Genomic DNA, 24262 nt, shown 5'->3' with positions numbered 1-24262 from the left:
AATTTAAGTGGCATTGCTGAGGGCACTTGCTGCCCATCCAGGCTGCGATCTTGCTCCCCGAGAGCAGCGTCTGCAGGGCAAAGTGCCTGTACAGGTGGCTCCATCATGTGGAGGCAGAAATCCAGGCTCAGCCAGAAAGGGGGGGGGGGCGCTTTGCTGAGCTTTTGTGAAGTTTCTGTTAATCTTGCTGCTTCTCATTCTGCCTCTTGGACCTGATGTTTAACTGGACATCCCACTGTCAATCGCTCTGTAGGATTGCCACAGTAGAGCATCTCTGCAGTCTTTGATCTTGGCGGAAGCAGCCCGTGTGTGAAAACAAGAATTTGCTTCTGGCACCAACTTGCATGGCCTCCGTTTAGCCCTTTTCCAGAGGATGGGTCATGGGGAGGAGAGCATTATTCATTTATTTAAAATCTTTAATGCTGTACTCTGCCCTTCAGTTTGACAACTTGCACAGCAATTTGCAGCTGGCATTTAAAAGCAAATACCTCCCCCCCCCCCGAAAAACACACATTTGATTTAATAAATAAATAAAATGCAGTGAATACAGTGAAAGAGCAGAACACCGGAGCAAAAGCAGCAAGGACAATCCCATACAAATAATAAAAGTACAAAATACAAAAAACCAAAGTCTTCAGCAGGAGGGCCTAATATACAGCAGCACCTGCCAGTCCCCCTGCTCAGAGCCTTCCACCAAGGAGGTCTCCTCAGTCTGGAAAAGGACCTTTCTCTGTCTGCTACCCACCTAACCTCTGAAGGTGGAGGTGCCCAGGCCAAGCCCTCAGAAGGCAGCATTCCTGTTTGGGCATTTTTGCATGGGAGTCTGTAGTCCTGCTTCTCCAAGGGCAGGAAGAAGGAAAAAAGAGCCTTGTTGCCATTGCTATTATTGCGGGCTTGTTTTTTGTTGGCATGGTGAAATGAGAAATGAGAAGGCCTCACAGGAGGACTGTGGTGAGGAGAGGAAAGCTGCAAAGACTCCCTGCTTCTCCCCAGTGTCTCTTGAACTACATATCTTCCAAATTTCAGACTGGCTCCTGAAATGCTATGGCCCTGATTACATGGGTGTGTTTTTAAATCCTTGTAAGGGAGCTTAGTCTCAGGAGTCCGTTATTTCCAAGAGTGGGAGGTAGAAACAGGGGAGAAATTTGAACCACTTCACATTTCAAGGTGCTTCTATGTAATTTGCACTTTCCCAAACAAGACACAAACAGAAACATTAGCCATCCTTCAAAATTCCACACTTCTTCAAATTTTGTGGTGCAGTACTCCAAGTGATGTGTACAAAAATGCATATGCTAGGGTAAAGTGGGCATAAAATGCCTATATTAGTGAAAATAACATACAAAAATGAATTAGAAAAAAATTGCACTAAATGCTGATGAGTTTGACTCAACCCAACAGGGACTCCTTGTGACATTTGCCCAACCACCCATAGTCAATGCAGCTATTCAGATTGCAAGATTCCCCTCTTATGTGGGGAAAGGCCGGAGCCAGCTGCAGATCCAGTCACCAGAATCTTTGAAAAGGAAGGACCAGGAGGCCTCTTAGCCTGAGACTCTGCAGAGCTGCTGCCAGTCAGAATCTATAGGGTGCTGCAATAGAATGGACTATGGTCCATTTCAGTATAAGACTGCTTTGTATGTGTTCAAAGAGCTGCATTTTCCCTGCAGCAGTTATATTGCAGTTTTGAACCCTGTAAATCTTTATATCCTCCAGACAGAAGCGTTTCCTGAATCTTGGAAATGCATATTTGGAACCTGAGTAGCAAATGTATGATCACTGTCTATAAACAGATTGTTTTGGAAAGCCTTTCTTTTGTGTGAGGTGGTTATGGGCAAACACTGTGTTATGTGCAGAAGTATGAGCCTTTGTTTCTGTGTGCTTGTTATTTCTTATTTTGTAAGTGACTGCGGGGAGTGGGGGGAGTGCATGGCTATTGGCTTTCCTGTCATTTACTTGTTCCTAAACAATCTTTGGGGGAAAGTTCTTTTGCAAAGTTCAAAATGCCCATTTTCCTACTTCCTTAATGTGAGTCGCGGCTGAAATGCAACATATAGTTGGCCTTTGATTTGTCCTCATCTCCCTTTGCACCAGCTTCCAGTGGTTTGCTTATATACACTTTATGTGATGCTTCTGCTGGAATAGATGTCATGGGCTATTTTCCCAAATATTTAACACTGTTTCTGCTGTCAGGCGTGGTCCACAAACCACCTGTTACAGGTGGTTTTTTTAGAAGTATAAATAGGGGGAACGTAACTCTTGCTTCCTGGCTCTAGGAACTAATTTCACATTCTTCCTAAATAAATATGCTTTCAGGTTGTATTATTGCTATCTCTAGTCACATTTGGAGAGCAGGCAGGTCTGAAGTGGCATGCAGTCACTTGTGTGAGAATTAGTAGAAAAGGTTATCAGTGAGTGGACTGTTTTATGTTCTCTCCTAACCTGCTCAGCAAAATGTGGGGAATAGCCCAACATCTGGTTAATCTAGAGTACTGTACTTGAGCATCCCACCTCTTGGGGGATTCACAGCAAATCTCTTATACCAACCAAGTTAAAGCTATAGCTGCATACAAGAGATTTTGTAAGTACCTGATGAAGATGACACTTTATTGATTGCACAGTATAGATAAATTGACCCAGATTCACAGCTCTTTGCTTGAGTTGATATATTGTTGTTTTTAAACATACATATGAGAGTGCCATAAACACCAGGCCCCTTTTGCTGGGAGCATGTCTGTATAACATTGAATTTAAAATTCACTTTTGAATTTGCCATTGCTGAATGAATAAATTAATCCATGCCTGGAGCTTTTTACTCTACAAATCCTGCCAAATATCATAAGGAGACTCTTCTACTGCTGGGTCCTTTTGCCAAGAGGCTTATCTGACCCTGGAGAAATGCTTTTGTTGTGTCATGTTCCTCAGGCTGAAAAGATTTGTTTTGTCTCAAGGCTTTTAGTGCAGAATATGGACACAGTATTTCTGCAAGGAGGCTCAGCACTAAAAATCTGCTTAGCAGGTGAGCATTGGCTGGTGGATGCTGGTGGTAGTTGATTTATATAGAATTTTTACATGGAGTGCTTTATGTTGCCTGTTCCTGTGCTTAACTGCAAGACATCTATTCATAAGACTGAATGTTCCAGATGCAGAGGCCGAGAGTGCTTGACTCACTTGAGATAGGTCAGGGAGTCAGTAGGTGGCTGAGGTTTGAAAACATCAGGTCCATGTTCCAAGTTCTTCTCCCCTAAATCCCCCTGGTGTTTGGTTATGGCTCACTCTCACCAGTGAGTCTCGGTGTGGGTATTTTCGGACACCTCAGCATAGTGCGCCAGTGTTGTTGACTCTGGTGTCGTGCCATCCTGGGTTATTAGCTGGCTTTTGTAGAGATGAATATAGATTCTTCTGTTCCGTAGCTTTCCTGTAAGATTGGAAGGAACAGTTCCCTGCTTTGTGTAATGGCCCTTCTTCTACTGACGTCCGTGTTGTAAGATAAAGAAACCTATTTGGCTTACAGTAAGCAAATGCAAAGGACTCAAACACGCACCTCCTGGCACAAAAATATATATCAAATTTTGACTTTAATGTGTCTGTGTTTATCATTAATAAATAAACCTCCCTAGCCTAAGAAGACTTAGGAAAAGCCCCTGCTTTTAAGTAGATATTTATTTGCTTCAATTTATGGGGAAAACCTGTATTGACTGTCTCACAGTTTGCCAGAGAGAGAGTGAGAGATGCAATAAATTGTTTTTTCTTAAGTAGCTAAGCTACTGAAACAAAAGTTCTTCAGTGCTGAGAGCAGATGTGTTGAGGGTAGGCTATCTTCTCCTGACGTTTCCTTATTACAAATGATTTCTCTTGCAAAATCCCCCTTGGTTTTGCAGATATTTCCATCTTACTCCATTTAAATGGCAAACGCCGTTTATGTTTCTGATAGTGCTCGCAAGTCACATCATTGTGTGCTCATTTGAATGTGCTCTTGTGCAGAGGTGTTCTTCAGCATTTCTAACTCCCATTGGGTGAGTTCTCCACTGTGTTTTACCCTCAAGCAGAGATGGGCACACATTTTGTTCAAGCTTGAACAAAAATCAGATCAGTTCCCAGCAACTTAAGTATGTGCATAGTGGGGTTGAGGGCTACTTCATTAAGCTTTAAATTATTTCAGTGGACAACAGTTTATCCGTAAAGTCCCCAATTTTGCTTGGTTTAGAGAACAAAAGATGTTGCCCTGATGACAGAGGAGCCATTTACAAAAATAATTGACAAAAGTTGGCCAAACAGTTGATGAGCAGCTGAACCTGGGATGCAGGAATATAATTTAATTAATTAATACTTTCCCCAGTGTCTTCTTTTTCCTTTTATGCCCAGTGGCAAATGCTTTTTGACATAGACTAACTCAGAAACTATCCCTTTTCCAACTACAGAGCTTGTCAGAGTGGAGGAACATTCTTAAGTCTTGTCTTGTAGCCAGTGAAATGTATTTTTGTTCCACACCCAATAAGGACTTTTTTTATTAATTGAAAACTGCAGATCAGGTAATCTTAAAAATAAAAATAAAATTTACATATGAAAGTATTAATAATGAAAGCAGGAATTTTGGTTCTGCAGTTTTGCCTATTTTATTTGTGATTTTAATGATTTATAATGAATATCTTCATCGCATAGCTGAATATGCTTCATTTATTTATTGCATATCCACATAATTTGCATACCTAGCCAACTCAGTTTTTAACCTTCCTGTTTTCTGGATAGAGTTCATACTGTTGACGTCTTACACAAGGCATCCCAGTAATAAGGTGCAAAAATAAATTAAAATAATCTTTCTTGCAACTTATATAATATAGACTGGCGTACACCCTGTGGCTGGGATCCGAAAGAGCAACTTTAGGCGTGCCTATTGATGGATGTGCATGCCTGAAGAGGGAGGTTTCTACCGGCAATGCTACGTCAGGCCACAAACCGTTCTCAAAACTCTCATGGCATTAATAATTTTATATAAACTGTTCTCTGAAGTCTGGTTGGAAAGTGGAATATGAACACCTTATCAATAAATATTGCCTATTTCTCACCAGTCACCAGTTCTCTTCCCAGGTAGCTTTTTTCTAAGAATCCTCCTTCCTGTTACAGTAGTTCCAGATCCTACGGCACCTTATGCACCTTATATTGTTGAAGTCTAGCTTCTTTCTTTTAGCTTTCTTAGTTTAGATACATCCTTGATTTCATTGTGCGATGGCACAGTAACAAACAAGGGCTTCCAAGGATTCAAGCTGACTGGTGAGAAATAGGCAATATTTATTGATAAGGTGTTCATATTTCACTTTCCAGCCAGACCTCAGAGAACAGTTTATATAAAATTATTAAAACAATAAGCATCAGAATACAAAGCAATAAAACAGAGAAGACGAGCCACTCTTTGTCATTGGAGTAGCTCCCCTCTGTGGCACGAAGTTCTTTAGAAGCTGCTCTGGTGGGAGCTGCAGGAAGTGAGGGGTCAGTGCTGGGCACTGGGTGGTGGCACCTCACAAACGGTTTCTATTCCATTCCCCACCCATCCTTCTGCTCTACATTGATCTGGAATAGGTACCACTCCCCCAATCTGTATTTGCACAAATTGAATTTTCATTCCACCCATGCATATGCATTGAAAGAACCAATAAAATCCAGGGGCGACTTCTCTTTTTCAGCCGTTGATACTGTGAATTGTGGCAGGATAGTTAAGAAGTAGCCAACCCACTAGTGCTGGATGCAGGTGTAGTTGTTGTTGGCACAAAAGGTTCCTCACAGACACTGATTTGTTCAGTGTTGTGTCTGTTCTCTCAGGTCCCTCCTTTTGGATTGGTTTCTGACAATTTGCTTTTGACTGAAGCTGTATACACACCATAATTTAAAAATGGATAAAAAGCACACCGCTCCCAGAGAATCCTGGAAACTGTAGTTTCCTCTCACAGATCTTCACTTCCCAGCATCCTTAATAAACTACTGTTCCTGGGATTCTTTGAGGAAAGCCATGTTCATTAGATGTGTTTTATTTAAATGTATCTTGTGTATGCAGCCAGCGGCAGCTCAACTCATTTGCTGCTACGCAATTTGTGCCGCTCCACAGCCCAGTTTCATCTCTGTGTTGCTTAGCTAATAGAGGAGCAGGGGCCACAGTTCAGGTGCCTGGGACATTCAGTGGCATACACCTGTTTCTACCCCGTTAGGCTCTCAAAAGAGGATGTTCTTGTGACACAGCAACCTCCTGGTCTTTTTAGGGCCTTTGTGAAAAGTCTAAGGATGCAGCATCACAAATGTGTTTAGTGACAGCCTCCAAACCTTTGAGCCCCCTCTGCTTGCTTCTTCCTGGTATATCACATTGACCCACGTGCATCTGTCTTCGTCTAGCTATTTTTGGCAGGCGCCTCTGCATAGAGGACAAGGACTTTGCAGGGCATAGTTGAGTGAGCTGCTGGGAAGGGGTGAAGCGTTCAGGCCACACACCTGTTTGTGACTTGGTTGATCTGTCTTAAATGTCCTCTGGCCGTGGGAAGGAAGACAGGCCCGAGCTTTGCTTTAGAGCCACAGAGAATGGGTCCTCGGGAAAGCAGCAGGAGCACCGTGGAAGGAGAGACTGCTGGGTAATGTATGCAAGATAGTAAAAGTAAATAAGGGGGGGTCTCTCCCTAGCCCTGACCAAACTGCGGGAGGCAGTGGAAGACAGGAGTGCCTGGCGTGCTCTGGTCCAGGGGGTCACAAAGAGGCGGACATGACTAAACGACCAAACAACAATCCCTAGCCCTTAAGACCATGGGTCCAGTCCCGGGCTTCAGCCAGCCTGGAACAGGAACATTGGAGCCGTGTTTGGGGCATTTCTGTTTTAAAATAGCAAAATGTGACTGAGGAAGGATAATGCCAGTTCTGCATATTTTTCTGAGGGGACTGCGTCTTAATGTTGCTGTGTAGATTTACGTCATTAAATCAGAAAATAATTTGAGCGTTTGGTATCTCTTTGTAAATTTATCTGTCGCCTATAGAGACATTTCCGAGCAGATCTTTTCACACTGATAATTGTGCAGAGGAAGATGTGGTGGGCCTTCCAAGAGTATGGAAATTCAGTTACAGGTTTTGCGCTTAACAGATAGACCTCGCCCAGCTGCAGCAGCAGCCAGACCCTGATGATATTGCTTTTGCATCTGAACTGTTAGGAAATGGAGCCCTGGCTGTGCCTGCCTCCTCCTGTCTGCCCAGCCTGTTCGCGTGGCCTTGGGCAGCTTGTGTGTGCCAATGAGAGACGAGTGGAAATGTCAGGGGTCAAGCTGCAGACAGGCAGGTCAGCTTCAGCCACAGCCTTGCATAGTGCAGAAACAGGGAGTTCTCTCTGGGGAAGATTAACTCTTTCCAGCACTTACTAAAGAATGACAAGCTGCTGAGCGCGAGTGAAGGACAGGCTTCGCCTTGCGCTGCACTCTCTTGGTTTGCACAGTAACTGGGATCAAAGTTTTGCTGCATCTCCACATTGGACTTGAAAGACCCCAGGGTGTGACCATCTGGGGAGCCTTGTAGCTTTGGGCTTATGCACCTTTCCTATGCACTTCAAAGCTCAGTCGGAGCAAACAGCATTCTGTGGAAAACCGAAATTGACGTTTGCTCTAACTGAGCGCTAAGAGCAGGTTTTCATGGGGCAAGCTCCAGAGTGAAAAAAGCCCACCCCTTGGACATGGAGCTTTAAAGCACGGACCTGTGCCTGGAAAGAGCAGAGCAAAAGTGGACAAGCCCTTAGTGGATCCCGAGACACAGGAGCTGATGTTGCACCTTTGTCCCAGGGATGTTAGCAGATGCTGGGATAAATCTCCATTGACCCTCTTTGTACAGCCCATTTAGAGGAATTTATTCGGAGGCCTGGATGCAAGTCCTGCCTTTGCTATGTCCTTGCGAAGTTGCCTCCTTCCAGTTTTTCTAAGAGTTGTCACAGCAGTTGCAATAAAGATTCTAAAGCATGTTGCAAATGCTAATGGCAAATAATCTATAGGAGTCCTTTGGCCCTCACGTTGAATGCACTTTTGTGTGTGTGTTTTTTAAAGTAATATTTATTGAGATTTCAAAAAATTACAAAAAATAAAGAAAAAGCAAACAGAAAAATAAAAACAATTAAAAAACAAGTCAATCTTTCCATGTCTTATCTTTCATTTGCTTGTTTCCTTGACCTCCTCATACCTCCCTTTTTTGTATTCTAGTTCAATTAGTTATTTCAGCAAATCCTTTCCATCTTTGTTTTTATCTTAATAATTTATCTTAATATATTGTAACTTTACATTCTCACCCATTAACAATCCATTTTTACTTAATCCTTTATAACGTTAGTGCTAAAACCACATACCGGTAACTTCATTCCAGCATCCTTCTAACATTCCTTAATTTTACAATGTTTCTGTAAATAATCTTTAAATTTCTTCCAATCTTCTTCTACCAACTCTTCTCCCTGATCTTGGATTCTGCCAGTCATTTCCGCCAGTTCCCTGTAGTCCATCACCTTCATCTGCCATTCTTCCCGGGTGGGTAGATCTTGTGTCTTCCAGTACTTTGCAATAAGTATTCTTGCTGCTGTTGTAGCATACATAAACGTTGAATGCACTTTTGGAGGAGAGAAGTGGGGACAGCTCTCTCTCTTCATATGGTTTTTACCTTGCTGTTTGGGGGATCCTAAAGCATGCTATGAGACCATATGGCTTTCACAAGATGGGCAAGGCCTCACTTGGACCATCCTGACTGACGTAGCGATTTTAAAGATGCTTTCTGTAGGAAATGCACAATGGTCTTGTGTAACTGGAAACACAAATACCTTACTCAAAAAATAATAATACTTTGGCTGAATCCGTATTGCCTGTTTCTTTTTAAAGCCCTCATGCAGCAGCAGTCCCTTGTGGGGGCAGTGTCTATGCTGCAGCTACAGTTGCATCTGAAAGGTGCATGAGTGTCATGGGCATCTACTGGATAGTACCCCTGGTACCTCTGTCCACTTACTCAGAAAATGCTGATAAATAATTCATTTTGTAATAAAATGAAACCTTTTATAAATTGACTGTATTTAGAAGCTGCACCACTGGAAGTGGGGAGTGTTCCTTTTCCTTCGCCCTCTTCATCCCGCCCCCCTTGATCCCTGTTCCAGGTTCTTAGGGTATGATTGGGGCATGGAGGGTAGTCTCACAGGCTGATACCTTGCAACTCTAAACCTCTTCTTAGCAAAGATTCCCTGCCTGGATGGCGCCAGCCAAAGTGGAGGGCTGATTCTTACGTGTTGCTTGAGGAAATTTGACGTTTCCTACATAGTTGTAGTTTTTCTTGTTCATTTGTTTCAATCTAGGCATCTCTTCCCATAAATGTCTCAAAGTGACTTAACAAAAAATTGGAAGTAGAGTACAAAATACAGCGTTAAAATCTGACATGCTGTTTGTCCTCTGATGGGCTTCACTTCCGCAATGAATGCGAGTCCTGAGCCTCGAAAGCATGAGTCCGAGAGGTTTTCCACTTGTCTCATGCTTTCTAGGCCCAGGTCTGAGCAGTTTTGCCTTTGCCCTGCCACTTTCCCCAGGAAAACCCGCTCTTCAGTGATAAACTGGAACAAACAGCAATCTGCAGAAAACCTCATTGCTATTTGCTCAGATTCAGGGCTAAACTGCAGGTTTTTCCAGGGGAAAATGACAAGACAGACAGTGTGGATGAGCCCTGATATTATACAGACAGATGAGAAGGTTTTCAGAATCATAAAACAAATCCCTCTAAACCCCCATAGACTCAGTCACCAAACAAATGCCCCCCAGTACCTTCAACTGCTTCAGAAGGGTGAGGGGAGAGTCTCCAATAGGCAAGGCCTCCTTCCACCTGCCTTGCCTGACCCTCTTGTCTCTGCTTCTCAATTTGTATTGTATCATTTTATGCACTGTGGCTTGCCGTTGTTTTATTGATTATATTTTAGAAATTATTTATTGTAACTGTGGAGTGGATTTCTGTTTAACTTTTATATATTATTATTATTTAATACTTTTCTAATGATTGTTGAATGTTACTTTTTTGATGTAGGTTGCCTATTTTAAAGTTTTATTATCACATTTTTGTGTTGCATTAGATTGTCATAAGTTGTACATTTTTTGTTTCTTCAGCTTGTAAACCGCCTTGAGTATTGTAAGATAGAAAGGCGGTATACAAATTAAAAGATGATGATGATGATGATGATGATGATGATGATGATGAAAATGAACACTCCTATGTCTGGGAGAAAGGACTTTTGCTTGATGCCAAAAAGATGTCTGTGTTGGCACCACTTCATCAGGATTCCTACAGAAGGCATTTCATAGGTGGAGGACAAGGCCTGTCCTCTTGTAGCCAGCCTGAATTGTTACCAAAATGAAGGGCTTCTGACAATGACAATTTAGTCAACTTAGTCACTTTACACAGAGGAGCACAAGATGTTGGTCCTTAGCTATACAAATCAGAAGTTTGAGTTGGACCCACAAATGAATTGGCAGCTGATGCAATTGAACTAGAATCGGATGTTATATACTCCAATCATGTGGCCTGTTAGGAATCTTGTCACTGAATTTCCTGCTTGGCAGGGGGTTGGACTCGATGGCCCTTGTGGTCTCTTCCAACTCTATGATTCCATGAATTCTGCACCAGCTGCAGTCCCTGAATAGTCTTCAGAGGCAGTTCCTCATACAACGCATTGTTGTAATCCATCCTAAAGGTTGCCAAGGCACAGGCAACGGAAGTCACTTGTTCAGAGTGCTTCCTAATGGCTGCCATTACCTGGCTTTCTCCCCATGTATTCAGTTTTCTGGACTTTCATTTTCCCTCCAAGGTCCATAATATTCTGCTTCTCAGTGTGAGAGGCTGTCAGGAGCAGTCGGTGATATACTTGAGTGGTGTACCCTATTCACTATTTAGGTAAGGGAAAGGGTAAATAGGACAGAAACATGACAGGGAAAATGTTGCCCTATGGCAGTGCAGTTCAGAGGCTCCGGCTTTGTTTTGGAATGCGGTGGTTATGGTTAAAATGTTTTTTAAATTGGCGGAATACAATTTCAAACTGATATAAGTTGGTGAGATATGAAACCATCTTTAATTAGGAGGAGATACTGATAGCAAAGGAGTAGGGTGGCTCCAACATCCTCACACTTCCCAGGTTGCACCGCGTAGCCTCTTGTTAAGTTGGCATGTGCTAATCTCACTGGCTAAGTACACTGGGAGCCCCTGGAGGAGTCTGTGTCCATTCTGCTCTTCTTGAGCATGTGGCTGTCTCTTTGCTTTCGGCAAGCCAGGTTGGCAAGCTTCACTCTCAGTTTATGAAGGGAGTCCCATGTGAGGGGCCTTTTTCATGTTGAATTGAAAGCTGCCTTTGAACTCCACGTTACTCTGCAGGGAATTGTCTCTTTCACCTAAAGGGCACCACGGGAGAGCTTTCTATGGGAAAACGTCTTTGGGGTGTTGTGGTGACCAGACGTTAGCCACACCCTGCTTTTCAAGCAACATCCAGCCTCTTCTTTTGCAGTACACAAATCTGTGGCTAGGGCAATGTCCCACCTGCAAGATGATGCTCTTAAAAGTTGCTGAAGGTTTTCAATGACTAGCTCTCCAGTGGCTGGGATGGGGGGATGTTGGGGCAGCAAAAAGTCAAGCATGAGAAGGGAGCTTGCTGCTGTCCATCCTCTTTGATGGGCTTCCCTTCTTATGGCTCACCCACACTTCTGCCTGTCCCCTGGCTAGAAAGTACAGGGCCATGTGTGCTTTTTGTTTGGCCTGCCACTTTCCCTGGGAAAACCCGCTGTTTACTGCTAAATCTGAACAAACCTCAATCTGCAGAAAAATCAATGGGCGTTTGTTCTGATTCAGCAGTAAACAGCAGGTTCCCCTGAGGAAAAGTGGCGGAAGAAGCAGAAATGTGGACAAGACTTCAATGTCAAGAAGGTGGCAGTTTATTTCAGGTGGGCTGGATATTTAAACAGACGCAAATGCTGTCCCAAACCAGTAAATACAAAGTTGAGAATTGGAGGTTGTTTAGGTAACCAGTGCTGAATAATTTTTGGTTTAGACAAAATGCTTGCAGGCCACTGGAGTGCCTCCTTTCAATTTCTGCTATGGGGTGTGAGAGTAGCTGATTGGCCAGAATGTGAGGAAATGGGTGTGGACTGCTGGGGGCACCCAGTGCACTCTGGGCGGTGGCTGCTTCTGAAATGCTGAACGTGGCCACAGAGCCTGAAAGACAAATGTTGCCCCATCACAATAGAGGCTCCAGGCACCTTTCCATGGCGTTGATTCATGAGCCTTGGGTTGCTGGTGTGTATGCTCTGACCCAAGAAACCGTTGGCGGGGGGGGGGGGGGAGTTCCTGAGCCAGATTGCGAGGGAGGCTGGGTGGTTGTGTTCATCTTTTGCCCTCTTGGTCATCCTATTCAGAACTGCTTTTGCTGCACCTTCTATTTGCACTGGGTAGAAAGCTTCTCTGGGGGGACATTTCTGATGGGAGCAAAGGACTAAAACTCCCTTCCTCCATGGCCATGGCCCCAATACAGCCACCAAAAGGCTATACATACACTGTGACGAATCATCACACACAGCTTTTCCTTTAGCTTTGCCTGTTGAGCACGAAAGAACTGTTGCCTCCTTTGGTGTGTGCAGATGTCGGCCTCTGCCTGGAGGGACAGCCTGTGCTTTTCCACTGCTGCCTGAAGGTGGACATGCGAGAGCCAGTAAAGAGCTCGTTCCTCGGCGCCCTTCTCTGCATTGTAAGCCTGTGGGAAGTATCGGGTTTTCTTCTTTTTCCTTTTGGCTGGTAAATGGAAGAGCAGCAGCTGTGCCTTTTTGGCCCTGGGTGCCTGTATGTGTGATGGGGATGAGGTCAGCCACTGCTGGTTTGGGTGCAAATGTAGCCTGTCTTCATGGCACCCTCCCTTTCTTCAGCGTCACAGGCTCTTCCTTTCCAGACCTTGTCAGTCCTCCTCGGTGGAGTCAGTGAGGTTGCCTCCCACCTTTGCTCCTTCCTTTGCCTCCTCCATGCAGAGTCTCCAGCAGCAGCAGGGCCAGCAGGAGAAATTCGCTCTTCGCCCTCCCACCGCTGTTAGGCCAGCCTTCCACTCTGGGTGGAAATACAAACCAAAACGACTTAGTAGGAACATACTCCCAAGGTGTCTTAGTTTCCAGCAGGTCCCTGCTATCTGCTGGTATCTGGTTTTCTCGGCAAAAGCCAAGGGTCAGCAGCTCCTTTCCAGCTTTTGGAGCCTGAGAAGCAAAACAAACATCCTTGCAACATGGCCTGATACATGCTCTCTTTAGAATCTCAGGCAGCACCTCCATTAATCATCCTGTCGGTGAACGAAGAGCCTTTGAAGATTAGAGGACACTTGCCAGGGCTGACAAGAGCTGCTGCAGGAAGGGCCAGGCACAGAGGAGGCGGCATTAAGGATAAATGGGCTCCTTCCCAATGCAAGTGTGTGCATTCATGTGGAGGGGGGGATCCCACCTAGGTTTCCCTCCCTCTCCCGTCTCCATAGTGAGTGATGATGACTGCTAATACTTCAATGACTGGAGCAGGGAAGAATGTCCCACTATGCATCACCGCAGCGTCTGCTAAAGAGCCTTTTGCTTTCTCTAGAAAAAGTGGTTTTTGCAGAGTGAGTGGCATGGCTATAAAAATGCTTCTTCCTGGCCTTTGGAGTGCAGCCAGTTCCTAGGCAAGCCAAGTGTCTCATGCCATGATGCTACTGTTTCAGATGTGTCTCTCCTTGTGGGCTTAAGACATGCTGAGCATACGGGAGGATCAGAAACCCAGATTTTGAAGCATGCACTTACTTAGGAGCTGTGTGTGCCTCCTTGAGCACTGGCCAGAGGTGCAGCAAAACCATCTCCATCCATCAGCAGGAGGCTGAACAACTGGAGGGGGGAAATGACCCATGCAAAATGGTTTTGAATGGCTACAAGTCACGCTGACTGAATGCCACCTCCAAGAGTCATGGTCTGCCTCTGAAGACCAGTCGCTGAGGAACATTGGGGGGGGGGCTGTTGCACTGCTGTCCTGCTTGTGGGCTTCTCAGAGGCCTCTGGGTGGCTGCTGTAGGAGCAGAAGGTTGGGCTCCTTGGGCCTTGAGTCCATTCCTTCAGGGAGGGAGCGAGGAGAGCCTCTTGGAAGGAGCTTGTGGGAAGGAATGTAGTTTCTGCTGCTGTTGTAAATGGAGAGGAGTGTAAGCTTCTGCTTCCAGTTTTAAAAATGGTGTGGTCATTTCAGAAAGTGCAGTGTGGGACAGTGGTGGGTGCGCATGGCGCATCTCCTTTGCCTGGCATTGACCGTGACCCCTTTGCGGATGAGCCTTTCTGTTCAGTTGCAAGAGCAGATTGCTCCGTTGGTGTGAAAGGCAGCGTGTAGCTTGTGTCAGTGTTCTGTCCTCTGAGTATTCTGTGGTGTGCACAGATGCACAGTTAGGTGTCCAAACCAATATGTCAAACTGTCACGGGGGAGACTTAGTGAAAAAGATCTTGTCCTAAGGCAGTAATTTTAATAGCAAGATGCAGCAGCAGCAGCAGCAGCAGCAGCAGCAGCAGCAGCCCTGGAAGCCACTCCCACTGGGGAGTGCTTGGCCTTGTGCACCAAAGCGCATGACGGGGGGGGGGAGGAGGAGGAGGAGGGAGTCTCCCAGAAGATGGGGCTTGAGCCTTCAGCCTTAACCTTAATCAAGGAGCTTCACGGTTGGCTGGCCACAGAGGGCCGAGTGCCATCGGCCAGCCCCACGCTGGGCTGGGAGGATGCAACTCTGGCTCAGCCGACGACTGCCTGTAGCTGCAGGGCTTTGTCAGAGCCTTCTGAGAGGTGCAAGGGATGAGCCTTGAGGCAGGTCTCTTCCTCCTGCGAGAGCAAATTGACAGCAGTGGATGGCCAGACCTTGACCAGGCTCACAGTTGCTCCTTGGTTGTGTGTGTGTGCATGCGCCTGTGCTTCTGCCGCCTCCCCCCCCCATCACTTCAGAAGAAAGAGACGGCTTCTGCCATGTCTCCTGTTGCCTTCATTAAGCTGCTGGTAGGCTCATAATTCAACATTCCTTGCAGGTGGTGATGTGTGAGATGCCTTCTTTGCTGGCAGGTGATATTTCTGAGGACTCGTGGCCTTGTGTGCTGCTTCTTCCTGCTCCTTGCAGACGCAGAAGGATGCGTGTGCCCGAGGCTCCTTCTGAGGGCAGGTGCTCTGAAGAGAGAGGCAAGGCCTGGCTCTCTCCTGCACCCTGTCCGGTTTCCCTCCTGGTAGCGGCAGCACTGCCTCTTGACTGCTGCCACAAAGAGTGCTAAAGCAGAGCCCCCGTCCCCCTCCCCACTGAGCATCCTGGCCCAGGGTGTGCCTGGACTCTTTGTCCCCACGTCCTTCTCTGTGCCACTCTGCCTTGGCAGACCCCACCCTGAGAAGAAAGGGTTTGTGGGCTTGTCTTTGGCCCCACATTCTCCTTTGCAGCCCCGTGGCCCCAGCATTTCCTTGGCTCCTTGCTTTCCCGCCCCCTGCCTCATTGTTCCGCTTCCTTTGGACTCCCTGGTCCTCAGCCAGCGTTCTGGCCCCTCCCTGGAGCTCCCCCTCTGTGGCTGCCTTCTGGCTCCCTGGAACGTCTTCTCACCTCCCTTTCAGCCTCCTCGGCGGCGGATGCTGCTTGTCTTCACCTGCCTAAGCTTCTGTGAGAGTTTTCTCCAGCCCAGCTGACCTTTCATTCTCTTACAGAAGCTGGCTGCTGGCAGTCTCATGTTTTTAGAAATCTTCACTGAGCATGTCAAAATATCCCTAAGAACGTAGGAAGAATCCTGTTTGGATCAGGCCAAAGGGGCCCCATGTATTCCAATGTCCTGCTTCCCACTCTGCCCCCCGATGTCTCTTGGGGGGGGGACCCCCGCCCCGCCCACAAGCAGGATATGAGTGCACTAGGCATCTCCCAGGTTCAGTCCCCAGCAGCTAATATTCAGGGCCTGTGGGAAGGTAATACGCAGCCATCGTGACTGGTCGTCTTTGCCTCTGATAGACCTTGTGTGACATCGCAGCTGCTCAGCTCCTTGCTACTACAGGCATTCCTGCCACAGAACCCTTCAGTGCACTAAACGAGGTGGCAGGGAAAGGAGAGTGCAGGTGCTGTTTAGAAATGCCACAGAGCTGCTTGCTGTGGTGGAGAAGGAGGCAGAGAGGATACTGAGAAGGCCGACAGATGGACCTCCTTCCCCTTTGCCATTGATGTAGCCAAACTTTCATGAGGCCACATTTTTGGTGGGATCTTTGGCTTGAGCGGCACAATCACCGTGGATCCTGTCACTATAGTCTGCCAGCACTGATGGAGGCAGTTTTGTGTTTATGTGGGACCAAAAGCTCCATGGGAGGATCAGATGGGAGGTTTGCACAATCCCCAGTGAGATCAGGGCATAAGGTTTTTCAATAGCAAAACTTGCTGCTGCCGCCGTTTTCAGCCATCTGGTTAGTGAGTCTGAATAGGCACCCCTAGTTTGTGGATTTCTCTATCAAGGAGGGGAGAGGCCTAGATTTGGTGGAGTGGTGGGATGGAAATTTTAAAAGAAAATAGTAAATAATAGCTGCCAGTGTTGAGCAGACTCCAAGGCTTAACCGCCCTATCTCCCGTTCTCTGGGAAACCCTCATACAAATATCCACCAAGCCAATTCACTTAAAACCCAAGACAGGATTGTGCCGTCAAATTTGGCACAGTCTGATGTTCTTGTGATCTCCTGAGCTCCAATTAGGACCATGAAGGAAAGGAAGAATGGACTAGATCAGTTGGGGCCCACGTGTGTTCCTTGGCTGTACAACTTGTGCTGATTTGAACTCATCTCTCACTCATGAGACTCGGGCAGGGTGGTATGGTATTTTAAAAGGTACAATATATAATAATGAAAAATGACCTGTGTTTATTTAACTTTGTCACCAAGACAGAAGTGTCTGCTTAGAAAACTCTTGCATTGTGCTCAGGCTAATCTCTTCAAGGCTGTAGGGAGCTCTGGAACTGCAAAGCAGCCTTCAATGGGGTGCTTTCCTGCTTTTTAAATCTGATGACAGTGTGAACTGCTGTGTGTGTGTGTGCGCGCGCAAAAGAGTCTGCATTTCTAGGCCTGGGTCCAGGCTTTCCAGGTCTGGGTCCAGGAACTTTTATTTTTGCCCTAGTGCTTTCCCTGCAAAAGCCCACTCTTTAGTGGTGAAAACAATTCCACGGAAAACCTGAATTGATGTTTGCTCTGATTCAGCAATAAATATTGGGTTTTCCTGGGGAAACCAGTAGGGCAAAAAAAAAAAAAAAAGTGGACAAAGAAGGTGTGTGGATGCGCCCTTAGTTTTGATAAAGGGAGGCAGTTCCTAAGCTCCACAGGAACCAGGTTTGTTATTTTAGAGGCTGGATTCGGGGGGGGGGGGGGGGACAGCAATAGAAAAAATAGCTTCTTGGGAACCTCAACTTTTCCTTTCCAAGTTTCTATCCCTTATGGCTAAAAATGTATGCTTGAAATTGTGTGCACAGTCCTTGGGGGAATTCTAGAAGCCAGAAGCACAAACTTGATGTTACCTATATTGTGCAACTGTCACCATTCACATCCGTTCGCCATCTCCCCTGGGAATGTCTAGTTGAAGCTGACATGCAGCGTGATGCCATTGTGTTCAGCTTTTCCCTGCCCTTGCACCACTTAATTGGCTACTGCTGCCTATGTATTTGGATGGGGGGGGGGGATGCTGAATGCTGAACTCTGCGACATCATGTCATGAGTCTGATTCAGCTGTTGGAAGTTCCCAGGAGAGGTAGGGGAGAAATGCAGATTGGCCATCTGCACCAGGGAAAGTCCCATTTGGCCCAAGATGGCAGCTGCATAAGATTTCCAGTAGTTTGGGGATAGAGGCAAAGAGACACACACACACACACACACCCGCCGCAAGACAATAAAGCAAGAATAAATTATGTAGAGAGAAAACAAAATAAGTTATGCAAAGTAAGAGAAATTTACTCTTTCCTTGGCACAGAGTTTGTTTTTTCTGGGTGTGGCAGTTGCCATTGTTTGTGTGGTGAGTGTGCAGCCTGTGGCTTAGGGTGACATTCATTATTTGGAACCCCAAGAGACTTTGGATTTCCCATCTTGAGGGGAGAATAGAGGGAGGGCAGGACCTGCAGTTGCTTTCAAAGGCAACCTGGGACGCAGGCAGCTTCTTTCTCGTGACCATGTGCTCCAGGTAGGGATAAGGGAGAAATCTGATTGGTTTGCATTTAAAGTTTGATCTGTGGAACTGCTACTGTTACAGATGCAACATAATGCTCATTCTGCACTTGCAATAAATCAGTCTTTTACTGTGGCAGCACCTACACTTTAGAACTCCCTGCCTGCTGATAGGCATGTGTGTCTTTGCTGCATTCTTTCAGACCCTGCTTAAAACATTTTTGTTTAGTCAAGCCGATCCAGACATGTAGTTAAATGCATTTTGTCTTTCTTTACCTATTGCAGATTTTAAATGCTTTCATATATACTTGTTTAAAACTTCTCTTTTTACTGAGAATTTTAATATTTTATTTATATTACAATAAACTGCTTAAAGGGGTTTTCCCTGCACAATCAAGTGGCATATAAATTATGTTGTTAAAATAAAGGTGAACCTACCAAATTCACATGAAACAGCCATCCTTTTACATCCACACTTCTCCAAATTTTGCAATGCAGTTCTCTGGTCAAGTAATGTGAACAAAAATGAGTAATGCTAGCCTGCATAGGAATGCATGTATTAGTGAAAATGGCTTTGCAGAAATGTACATATGGTAAAATTCCATACAAACATTAGCAGAAATCCACTGATGAATTTTCATGAGCACTTTTTTTAAAAAAGAAAACTAATGAGAAAATATGGAGAAATGGACAAATTAGAAAGTGAAATTGGCAGATTTGCCCATCCCTCATTTCCAGTAGCGTCTGAGTTTGGTCTTCAGGGCAGGGGTGGTGGTGGATTAGGCTGGGTGGAGAGCGGATGGGCACCCGTGTTTCTGCTTCTCTCTCACCCAGAAAGTGCCGTAATTCATCACTGCTAGCATAGCCTTTTGCATAATAATGCCAGGTTGTGAAATGTTTGCTTTTTACTTTGATACATTCAGGGTTTGCTGCCTTGAGATATGGGTATTATTGTCAAGTGTGTAACTTCCTTTAATAAAGAGATTAAAGATACAGTGCAAGTGATTCAGATTTCTTTAGTTTTAGGGACAAAAGGCTAAGCAGAACCTTGCTGCATAAATGCAGCTTCTGATTTATTTGATTTCTATAAATTTCTATAGCACTGTACCAAATGATGCACAGCTTGGGGCGACAGAACAACTCCTGTGGATCCTTTGGCTCCCTCCCTCCCACTCCTGCCACACTCCCCTTCCTTCCTGACAGATGTCATTGACTCCCCTCCTCCTCCTCCCACATTCCTTTCCCTTCTTCTGAGAACATCCCAACTGCTTGAGGCTGCCATCAGAAGCCTGAGAACATTGTGCATTGAGTTATTTCTGTTGTTGTTGTTGTTGCTGCTGCTGCTGCTACACTGAGCTGACCATAACCTCTCTGTCTACCCTCTGCAGCCCACGACCTCCCCTCAAGCAAGTCCTCGGCCGCGGCACAGAGTGGCAGCCATTTGCAGTGCCTTTCTGTCCACTGCACGGACGACATGGGCGAAGCGAAGGGCCGGACTGCGGTGCCAACGTGGAGATCCCTGCACTCGGACATCTCTAACAGATTTGGGACTTTTGTGGCTGCCCTGACTTGAAGAAGAAGTGGGGGGGGGGAGGATCTTTTCTTTTCTTTTCTTTCTTTTTTTGTTTAAAGGGCCACTCCTGCGAGTCGGACTCTTTTTCTAGGTTGGTACCTGCTTAGCGGCATAGAGACTGGAAAGGGTTAATTTAAAATAAAGCTCACCTTGATTTTTTAAAAAACATCTCTCACCATGGTATGTTCCTACTGCTAACCCATCTGTAAGATGCGTCTGCCTGAAAGATGGGTGCCCACCCACAGGAGGACTGATCTCGGCTGCCTGGCTAGCTGAGGCCTTCCTTGTTTCTCGGTATGTTGTGATGTGGCAAGACGGTTTTACTTTGTACACATTCCCCCGCCATGCTTTGTTCTGTCCTGATTAAAATGCTCCTCAAAGTGAAATTGCCACCCTAAAGCCACCAAAGGGATGACGAGCTTTTGTGCACCTCCTGCAAGCCAAACCTGTCATGCTCAGTCCAGGATGCAGCCTGTGCTGTTTCTTTCCAGAGAGCGAAACTAGGAGGAGAGGGGGAAGGGGGGATGCAAGCTGCTCCCCCCCCCCATTCCTGCTGCCTGCCTGCTTTTTTGTCACAGAGTCTCATCCCCATTCTTCTTGGAGCAGCCAGAGGGCCAGGCAGAGCCACTTGCCCAAGCAGGGGACAGAGCCGTGTGTCTCCGTGGCAGCTTCCCTCCAAGGGCACCGATTCTCACCCCAGGCCTGTGAGCAAGCAGGGGGTGCTTTTCCTTCTTCCTCGCTCCTGATGCTGCCGGCCACCTTGGGGAGGGACAGAGTTTGTCTCGGCTGAGCTCAGTGTTGTTCCTGGTTGTGTGACAAGTGTATGCTTCCTTACATTGCTAAAGCAATTGAAACAGGGGTTTATTAAATTTCATTTTAAAAACCTATTGTCATCCTGTGGAACTGGGCTGAGGCAGCTGAGGGCAGGAGTGGCTGCTGAATCCTTCGGGCTCTTCTAGGGCAGGGCTAAGCTGTGACCCTATGGCAGAGCCGAAAAGCTGGGCAGGCCCCACTCTCTACCGTGCTGCTGGAAAGTGCTAGTTTCATTGGTGGTCCCCCCCCCCCCACGTCTCTGTCCAATGAAACTAGCATTTGCTGGAATCCACTGGCCATCATCATTTGGGGCAGATTTAGCACAGGCCAACCAACCATTGGCTGGAGTCTAATGGAGCCCCCAGGTTTTCGAGGAGTTTTTCAGAGGAACGCATCCTGTGCCATTAACCCAGAGAACCCTAAAAAGAGATGTCACGCAAGTTGTGTCCCTCCCATCACTTTTAAGTAGCATTGGCACTACTGAGTGGCTTTTTCCAGTCCCTCCACCTCTAGGGTTTGAGCAAGGCCAGCGCAAGACATTCTGCCCCCTGAGACAAAGGGGCTTTTGAAAGAAGCAGGTAGTCTGAGGTTCTGCAGAACCTCCCGGCTGACCATGCCTTGCTCTGGTGAAGAATCCTGGGGAACCTAGGTAATTTGGCAGACTGGGGCATTTGGGACCAGGGGATCCAAATATTTTCTGTTCCTCTGCCATTTTCCAGTGTCCAAAAATAGTTCTTAAATTTTAAGAGTAGCACAAGCGCTCTCTGGGGCCACCTCACTAGAATATGTCACTGCAGATGGACCTTGCTCAGAGCAAGTCCTGGGTGGTCCAGTGCCACCAGCAAGACCTGTGGGAGCACAGCTGGTCCATTTGCTCCTGGGGCACTAGATGGTGGGCATGTGCAGGGCAGACTGGCATAGGGTGTGCACATTTGCCACCCCTCCCAGTCCACTGCCTGAGGCAACAGTTGCTGGGTGGTTAACAAATGGACTGGCCTTATTTGGGCAAGTGTGTGTGAGAGAGAATTTGGAAAGGCCCTTAGAAAATGCCAAAAATGTGTTGGTAAGGCCACATGAGATTTAGAAAGCTGCTTGAGTGATGTGGGTGTCTGCCACAGTCTGCAGTTCCTTTTGTGATCCAGTTCCTGCTGCTTCCATCTGTGCACTTCAAGGGCTCTCCTGTCTGTCTGTGCCTCCCACCCTCCTCTCTCTCATGCCCACATGAGACCCTTCTCCCCTCCCATGGCGCTAATACTGCATGGGCCAGAAGAGGCAGGCTGAGCATGATTCGCAGGCTGAACACATTTTGGATTCAGAAGGGTTAATTCCATAGCCAGCTTTAAAGCAGGGTGCCTGTCGTTTTAGCTACTTGAAGCTGTACGGGCAAGTGGTCACTGGCTGGCATTGCCTTGATTCTCTGAAGGGAGGATCACAGCAAAGGGAAACCCTAAGGTGTCAAGGACTTGTTGGTCTTCAGATCAGCTGTCCCCAGAAAGAGCCTGCTAGCTTCCACCTGTCTGGGCCATTGCTTTTCAGGCACAGGCTGTTGCTGCAGCTTGATCTCCTCCCAAGCCCTTGGGGGCCCCCCAACCATAATACTGTAAAGCCGTGTAAATGGTGAGGTAATGGGAATGGAAAGTTGTGGAGTGGGAAGGCACCTCCTCTGCCTGCTTTTGGGCAAGGTGTATTGCAGCTAGGAAGCAGCAGTCCCCAGCAAGTCTGTGTTCTTTGCTGTTGGCCTTTCCTGGGATGAAGGAAAGGCCCTTTTGGGCTCTGGGCAAGGCAGTTCTTTCAACCTTTGCCTCACTGACTGCATTTTCCTAACTTTCTGTTCTTCTTCTGGTTAGTTTCCTCTAATTGGAGGAAGCCGCCTCCTCTTTCTTAAACCCAAGAAATTCAAATGAAGGCATTTTAAATGTCTACTCAGATTTGTGTGAAATTATTTTCATGTAGCTAAAGCAAGATTTTACATTTTCTTCTTTTCTCCCTGCGAGATTTTCAACTCCAGGCCAGCCGGAGAGTCTTTGGTCCCTTCCACATGACCTGTTCACTGAGCATTCGTTCTGACTTGTGTCCAGGATGGGTAATGGACATGGTGTCATCCAGCAATCATCCCATGCTCTCCTGTGTCTTTGGCCATCATGCTCCTTCTCCTGAAAAGTCTGGCTTTAAGGGTAGTGGGAATTTGGTCTGTGACTGAATCCCCCTCCCCCTCTGTTGCAGGAGGCAGATCAAAACACTGCCTTACAGGAATGAACTTGTCCCTCCTTGCTGCAGGCACATTGAAGAGAAGGAAGCAAGGCCTGCTGGGCAGGAGATCTGCTACTCAGAAGGGCTTGGGTTTCCACCCTTTGGCGCCTGCCCAGAGCCTCCCCCTTGAGACCATGCAGATGAGCTGCTGCCTGGAGTCCCAGTCTAGGAGCACTGTTGGCCTGGGGACATTCCCATCAAACCACAAAAGATTATTTTAAACAACATTAATATGTTTTCTTTTTAAAATTTTGCTTTCTTGAACAATCGACACAACTGAAATTTTAAGTGTTTAAAGAATACGAAAATTATTAAAGAATAAGAAATTAATAATGATAACAAAACAGGAACTTTAAAAACCATCCAGTAGATTAAACTCTCATTCAGGCAATTTGGTGGGGCGGGGGGGGGGGAGAAAGTTTCCAAATTGAAATCTTTTTCATTGCCAGAAACTACTTTTGCAGCTAAGTAAATGGATCTCAGCAAACCCCTGCTGACAGCTTCCTGTTTGGTACCCACCCCATGCAAGTTGGAAATCACAAGAAACTGGCTGTAGACCCTCGTATTGGGGAGAGATGGCTGATTGGTTGCTTGCCCTAATTGGCACTTGGGCAGGGAGGATAGTCTGCTTTCATGGCAGCCAGAAAATCCTCTCCAAAGCTGGATGCTCCACCGACCAGCCTGGCTGTTCCTTCTGAAAAGCAGGGTTTCTGTCAGAACCGTATTCAGGTTAATTTGCTCTGACATTGGTCTGAGTCTCTGCACACGCAGAACCCTCTTTCCTTGAATTCTTAGATTTCGCCTCACTTCAATAGGAAGTCCGGAACTGTTCAGCAGAATTCTTTCTCTGACGATGAAAACTGACTTACTATAAACCAGAAACATTGAACAACTCATTTCTGCAGAGAGATTCTAAGATGAAATTTCAGGGGACTCCCACTTTGCTGCTTTGTCTGTGTTCACCACCCCTAAAACAACTGCAGCTTTGAAAACGGTTTTTAAAGACAAAATGATGCTATTAGTTTGTATTGAATCTAATTCCTTAAAAAGAAATCCCTTCCCCAATCCCTGACAAATCCTTACTGCATAGCAAATTCAGCCTGACAAACATTATTGCACATGTAAGATATGAATGTGGAGGGCAATCTGTAATCTACCCTTTCCCCTCCCTCCTCTCGCCCCCTCCCCTTTCTGGAATTTTTGTTTAAATTCATTTCTCAATGCTTGGTTGGAAGACTGTGACAAAAGCTCATGAAAAGTGAGTGTTATTTTTTCTTTTTTAAAATATGTAAAGTGCAGTCTTCTGTATTCATGCATATTGTATATATCTGTATATGTTTTACTGAGCAACTAAATAACAATAAATATGATGTTAATGGTGACTATTGGATATTTTTGCCTTAAATTGTGTATATCTTCTCTCCTCCTCCTCCG

General features: G+C 46.1%; 1 protein-coding gene and 1 long non-coding RNA gene across 2 annotated transcripts in view; both read left to right on the top strand.

Moving 5' to 3' along the window:
• MN1 (MN1 proto-oncogene, transcriptional regulator) overlaps nucleotides 1-24210 on the top strand; it is a 39769-nt gene extending 15559 nt beyond the window's left edge. The window contains exon 2 of the mRNA XM_083717847.1: nucleotides 19581-24210. Within this exon, the coding sequence (XP_083573973.1) occupies nucleotides 19581-19765 (185 nt within the window). The 3' untranslated portion in view covers nucleotides 19766-24210. The remainder of the gene's footprint in view (nucleotides 1-19580) is intronic.
• Nucleotides 1-24262, top strand: part of LOC310834396 — a 495679-nt gene that overhangs the window by 189631 nt on the left and 281786 nt on the right. The window lies entirely within an intron of this gene.

The sequence above is a fragment of the Podarcis gaigeae genome (assembly GCF_964106915.1).
Source record: "Podarcis gaigeae genome assembly, chromosome: 16".
Lineage (NCBI taxonomy): Eukaryota > Metazoa > Chordata > Lepidosauria > Squamata > Lacertidae > Podarcis > Podarcis gaigeae.
The sequence above is the reverse complement of the archived record's forward strand: the minus strand, read 5'-3'. Positions and strand labels throughout refer to the sequence as shown.